Source organism: Colletotrichum fructicola (genome assembly GCF_000319635.2).
Source record: "Colletotrichum fructicola Nara gc5 chromosome Unknown KSG_Nara_v1_contig02, whole genome shotgun sequence".
Lineage (NCBI taxonomy): Eukaryota > Fungi > Ascomycota > Sordariomycetes > Glomerellales > Glomerellaceae > Colletotrichum > Colletotrichum fructicola.
In genome coordinates, this window is record NW_027094052.1 from 3957768 (window position 1) to 3964185 (window position 6418).

The following is a 6418-nucleotide window of genomic DNA, read 5'->3' on the forward strand; positions in this document are numbered from 1 at the left end:
GTCCTACGAGCCGAAAGTCCCAAATGAAAGCGCACCCAGCAGCAGGATGAACAGCCATTATTACCTACACAGGCACACGGCTTTACTGCGGTCATGGCCGGCCGGGTGGGCTTTTCCTCTTTTATCCCGTTTTCGATCTACCGACGATACGGAATTTGGTTGTAATACCGACGCCCACCCTCCTATAATATCGCTGATGCGTGCACAGATCGCAGACAGACATATGCCAGTTCTCTTTTGGACAACCGCGGACGCGCCGCGTTGTCAAATTGACAATACCCGTCCGTCGCCAATTCCCAACGGGTCATGACGCTGTCTACCAAGCACGCGAAGGCCGGCATAGCGGCGGCCACCCGGGACCATTGGCTCAGCCGTCTTGTGCGACTTGAGCGGTCACGTCTTTCCCACCGAACTGATCCCGAAGATGACGCACCTGTTTTTCATTTGCCAGCAGCTCCCGGTGTGGTGGTGACAACCTGTGGAAGGGGGCCTTTCTCATGCTGTGTCTATGGTACTTTGGAACTATGCATTACACGTACAATATCCGTAGTTTGGTGGTGGTCGGCGACCACCAACCCCCCCCTCTCCCCCCTGGGGGTCCGGACGAGCAGGACCAACAAGGCTGCGGTGTTGGTAAATCCTTGCCCGATTGACGCAAAGGGGCGGAGGACTTTTCTCGAGCCGCCGAAAGAGGCTCTTTGCATGTACGCCTTTCCAACCCTTCTCGAAAAGAAGAAAATAACAAATAACCCATGTCTTCAATACTCCTGTCTCTCTCGGTCTCTCCTCCGCCCAGAACCCCTTTTCTTTGCTTTTCTTTTTGTCTCTCTCTCTCTTTCCACCCCTCGTCACAATTACCCCTCCGCGGGCCCTTGCCTTGTTTCTTACCCGGGGTTCTCTCTGAGTTGTCCTTCTTTCTTCTGACAAGCCTATCTTGCGCATATCATGCATATCGTGTGTGTCTCTTCCTCAGACGCCCATCGTCTCTCTCGCTCTCTCCTACCCCGTCTCGGTCTCTGCCAAGTAGACCGGCCCGTACGACGGATTCATACGAGGTCCTGAACCGCACCCAGCCAGAAGAACGCCGTCAATGCCTCTTTCCAAGGGGATGATGATGATGACATGATTCGTCCTGATGCGCGCGTGCAAGTCACTATTCTAGACAAGATCCGAAATGGTCCCAAACGAACTCCAGGCATCCCTATTCGTGCTTGGCGTGGTGGTTGCCCAAAACAGAAGAAGTGAAAGAGAAGTGAGAAATAATAATAACACCGCTCGCTCTCTCCACCCTTCGCATGCGCAGCGAGCGGAGCGCAAAACCCACCAACCGATATTCTAGCTCCAACTTAACTCCTCTTTGGACTCCGTGTCGGCCCCTCTCCACCATCCCCCGTGGATGTTTTGCTCGATGCAAGCGTGGTGGATCACCAGCAGGTGAAAACCGGGTTCCTGGCTTTCACAGGCTCCAGCCTCTCCACAATAACCTTGCGTTGGTTGCCCTCCATCCCCTCCGCCGCAGCGTAACCCAAATCGCCGTCTTCAAGGTCGTGTTCGTCGTATTCGTGACTCGGTCGCGCCCCGTACAGCTGCTGCGCGATGCTGCTGCTGTTGCGCCGTCCCGCCGCCGTCGCAAACGAGTACCGTCGCTGCTGTGACTGCTGCTGGCGGGCGGGAGAATACATGTTAAGCGCGCGGGATCCGTGATAGCTCTCGCGGTGTGCCTGGCCTGAAAACTTGGGTCGTTGCGCCGTCGGTTCCTTACCCAGGGGCGCGGACGACGCCAAGATACCGGAGCCGTTCATGGACATCTCGTCGGGAGACTGGGCGCCCTCGCCCGTCGGACTCATTGCTATCTCGAACCTACCCGGGTGAGGCATGTCGGCCGGCGGGCTGGCGAAGCCGAGCAGATCCTCGTCGGTGCGGTGTGCAGGTGCAGGTGCATTGGACGCGTTGGCCTCGCCAATGTCCCCTTCGTCAATGGAACGGCGAAGCTCTGCCTCGTGACGCATCATCTCAGTAGAGGCCACCCGCATGGGCACGGCGACGGGCACGTCGACGAGGTCGTCCCAGACGCACACCTTGGCGCGGCGGGTGAGCTCCAGTGGACCGTGGTCCGGCGTCTTGAGCGTCTCGACGACATTCCACGCCTGCCCCTTCATGACGGCGATCTGCCGCGCAAACATCTTTTCCTGGAAATCGGGATCCAATTGGAACACCTTCCTCAGTGCCAATTGCGTCTGGCTCCACCAGTGCGTCGACGTCAGAAGAGGGAGGAAATGATCCCGTGTCTTTTGCGAGAATGGCCGGCCAATGAGGTCGACCGGCAGAAAGAGCCATCCGAAGGGGAAGCTGCGCATGAAGATCTCGTTAGCATGACGGCTTCTGCGCGGATTCACTCCCTCGCCCGGCAAAGCTGCCGTGAGAGGTGGAATCCAGAGGGGGAGTATACTACACACCTTCGCCATGCGTCTGGATGCTTCCAGGGCCAGGAGAGGGAGTTGTCGATGGCACCGATCGTAATCTTAGGGTCTTGCGTTCTGGGCAAGGGGCTCGACGCCTGCATGGGCTGCTGCGTCTTATAGGGGTACGAGGAGCGATTGGGCGATGGTCGCTGGCTCAGGTCGACCGGCCGTGGGCCTTCTTCCTCCGCGGACGGGGCCGTCTCCATGTGCATCTGAAGCGGCTCCGAGGCGATTGATACTTGTTGCGTGTTCCAGTCCACCTTGATCATCCAGTTGTCCAGACCTCGATCAGTGTTTCGCATGATGTAATCCAAAATGACGAGCTTCTCCAGCTCTTCCCGGAACGACTGTTTCAGCGTTTCGGTCCACACGAAATTATCGGGCCCGAGAGGTAGTTCGTCCGGCCTGCTTTCGTCGTCGCTTTCAATGTCATCCAACGCAGCGCCGCTGCTGGGGCGGCAGTTGTCCGCCCACCTCCTCCTGCGCTTGCGGTGCGGATCATTCGCCCTGAAACCGGACCAGTACTGGTCTGGCCAAGGGTGCTCTCGCAGGAACACGTTGGCGTCCTTGAAGCCTTTGAGGAACACCTGGAAGCTTCCCGGCTTTTCTGGAAGGGGCTTCTGTTTCCGATAGTAGTTGCGACGGTCCCAGAACGGGTAGTGGAAAGATTTTGAGGAGAGCCATACAACGTCCGTGTACGGGACCATGTGCGTGCGAAGTTGACAGTCGAGGGTATACGCAGCCGCTTCGCTGACATATGAGAGGTTCGGAATGAGGCTGCACGTGTTAGCTTTTCCGTATCCAACCAGAGTCAAGGCCAACTCACCATGCTCGCCCGAAGCAGCACGGGAACAGATTTCTGTGAATCCACTTGTTCCACTTGGGGTTGCCCGCTGCGTACGGCTCTTCGTCCTTTGGCTTGAACACCCCGACGACCTTGCCCTCGGTATTCCGAGCAAAGTAACTGCCTGAGCTACCCTGAGAGATCATGCGCGGGTGCGTGCCCTGGAGAATAGCTTGCTTCACGCTCCCGAGAATCTCCTCGAACTCGAACTTGGTCATGACATCTTGCACGACGGCCAGACCTTCCGGTGTGATGGGCCTGACGCCCTCGGGGGCCTGGAAGACGGAGTGGTGGATCTCGAGGCGCTCTTCCTCGCCGACCTTGCCGCGTTTGGTGCGCTTGAAGCGACTGGCGATTTCGTCGGCCCAGCGCTCGAGGCGGGCGTTGATGGCCTTGAGATCAACGCCGGAGTTGCTCCCGCCGCGGCGACGGTTTCTCGGCCTGGCAGAGGGGCCGGAGGCGGTTATGGATATGGGTTTCGGGGTCGTCATGCCCGAGCGGGGACGCGGCTGGGTGATGGGGGCAAAGCGAGGGGCGGCCGGCGGCTGGAGGGAGGCGTAGGACTGGGTCAAGGGGTCGTCGTCTTCCGAGTCGGAGGAGAGCGCGTCGGCTTGAGCGAGGCGCTCATAGCCCGTCGTCGCGGGCCTAGAGCGAGGCATCGCGGGCAGTCGGTCGGCGGAAGGGCGAGGAAAGGGAGGCTATCGTCGCGAGAGGAGAATTCGTGAGGCTCGCTTACGGAGCAACCGCAGGGTTGTGGTGGATTTCGCAATCGAGGATGCTCGAACGTGGCAATTCAGCGTGTCACCGTTGCGATGCGAAAAGAACAGCGGCGAAAAGAGCGCGGAAACCTGGCCTGAGGACGGAAGAAGCCACACAAAGTCTATGGAAGGAAGGGAGGCGGATAAGAACTAGTAATACAGCAAAAAATGAAACAAACGTGGTGCCAACAACGAGAGCAGGCAGCAGGTCTGGCGGTGGAGCAGAGAAAGCACCAAAAGGACAGGTGGTTGTCGGGGACACACAAGGAGGCCGTCTCTCAGATGTCGCGTCGTGGTCGTCGTCGTGTCGTCGTCGGCGAGAAAGTGTGTCGTCAAGTTTCGGCGGACGGCGATGCTGTCATTGGGGTGCAGCCGGTGCTGCTGCCATCCTGGTGCAACGCAAAGCGCCGAGGTGCCTTGTGAGGTACCTGAGTTGGCTACAGGGCACTTGAGCTGTTCGTCAGGCGGGTTGGTAGCTCTGGGTGCTACCTAAGTTACTTAGCTGCTAGGTAGGTACGGTAGGCAAGGTAGGTAAGGTAAGGTGCCCCAAGGTTCCAGGCACCTGCGGACCGCGTCTACCCGGCACCCGGCCTTCTCCCTGCCAAACCTGCACCTCGTGGCAGTATGGCCTGTAATGAGTGGCCAGTCTCTGAGGAGCTCTCGAGGCGCCTCGCGAAGACGCCAGATGTGCTTCTCATCAATTTTTGAATGGCTTGTTGGAAAGCAAGCTCTGTGAATCACAGCTGTCTAAACCACCGATCTTACCCGACCGGACCAAGTCATGAACGTTGCTAACCAACACATTCTCCCTGTCCGAGGCAGTCTCTGGACTTTTGGCATCAACGGACGTTTGTTAGTCGTATCGAAACGGCTCGCGTAGGACCGACGTTTGGTCGGTCGTTGGCAGAGGTCTTGGGTAGGTCGCCATTCGCTAAACGCTTTCCGGATCGGCCTGCACCGCGGCAGGCAGCCGGCGGCGGGAGCATCGGGCCAAACGCTTTGACTGAGATGGGTAATACCCAGGTAGGTAGGAAGATACGGGGGCCGCGGCGGGCGGGGCATTGGGTGCCACAATGTCTTGCTCGTCCCGATGTTACCGGCAAAGCTCGTGATACCTCAGGGAGGCTCACGTTGTGTATGGGCGATGAGATGGCCTCGACGACTTTGGGATGCGCGACCACAGGCAATGTCAACTTACTATCTAATATCAGCCATCCTCCGTCACGGACAGAACAGGCACAGCTCATCTAAGCTCTTCCCCTTCGGAGAGGCATCGAATAGAAGGTCACTGCCACGCCCCGGAATCCCCAAGCTCTCGGGTCGCAGATGGGCCCACTCACACCGAATGTCCGTCTCTTCCACCCGCGAATTGGTTCGATTCATCAGGCGACTGCGAAGACCTGTCAATGTCTTTCCGCACCATCACGCTGAAAACATTCCGTTTGCATCACCACGGCCAATCCTGTCACAGACTTGCATCGGAATCTGCAGGTCTTTCGTGCCAACGTCCAATTCCAGGCACGCAGCCTACCGCTTCCTTGCCGAGTGGCAGGTCCAGCATCATCGTTTGCGGTTCGGACGACTAAGAACCAGTCTACCCGGCTGATCTTCCCACCACCAAGCCTCCCGGCGTCTTGCAAGATCCCGATCAAGACCATCTCCTGCCACATCGGCCAATCCCTTCCGCCGGCCTCGTGCTCAGCTCCCCCTCATCTTTCTGGGCAGTCTCCAAATCTCTTTATATTCTGTTCGTCCGCTCCACCTTTCACCGCCGTCTCCGTCCGGACAGTATTTTTGTCTACCAATAGGCAAATTGTCAATGCAGAGCTGCAAACCTTGGCATCAATCATACTATTCCCTGTACCGAAAAGTCTTTCAGCATGGCTGCCCAATTAGAGACCGGAATCAGATTCCTGGACGTGACGTCGAGGTCTTTCTCGCCCGACCCAGATGCCCACCGCGGCCGCAAGAGGCACCGGAGCCTCACGAGGAGTGACATGCCGGCGACCCACTACGGCGGCACGGGCGAGTCGAGCACGTTTCGCGGCCGTCCCCGCCGTCGATCGACCTCCCCGATGGCGCTCTCCTCTCGGGCGTCCTCTCGAGGCCTGCTGAACCCTTCGGTCTCCCCGACGAGAAAGCGGCTGCTCCGGGTCGTCCTCCTAGACCGACGACGGAGCCAAAGCCCTTCCCGGTCCCGGTCGCCCAATCACCAACAGCCGCCGCCAAGGCGCCGTCAGAGGACCCGGAGCCGGAGCCGCACCCACACGAAGGATGCGCTTCAGCCCAAGGAGCAGCCCCCTCGGCTGTTTCAGGAGCTATTCAAGAAGTCGGGCAAGCCCGGCGAGGACTGA

At 58.7% G+C, this 6418-nt stretch overlaps 2 protein-coding genes across 2 annotated transcripts; one reads left to right on the top strand and one right to left on the bottom strand.

Moving 5' to 3' along the window:
- Nucleotides 1-1424: 1424 nt before the first annotated feature.
- lsb6 (Phosphatidylinositol 4-kinase lsb6) lies at nt 1425-3965 on the bottom strand (the record flags this gene model as incomplete). Its single annotated transcript, XM_032022569.1, has 3 exons — nt 1425-2349; nt 2457-3239; nt 3289-3965. The coding sequence occupies 3 exons, from the start codon at nt 3963-3965 to the stop codon at nt 1425-1427; spliced, it is 2385 nt and encodes a 794-aa protein (XP_031880580.1).
- Nucleotides 3966-5944: 1979 nt separating this feature from the next.
- Nucleotides 5945-6418, top strand: CGGC5_v003849 (uncharacterized protein; the record flags this gene model as incomplete). Its single annotated transcript, XM_032022568.1, has 1 exon — nt 5945-6418. One exon carries the CDS (start codon nt 5945-5947, stop codon nt 6416-6418), a length of 474 nt encoding a protein of 157 aa, XP_031880579.1.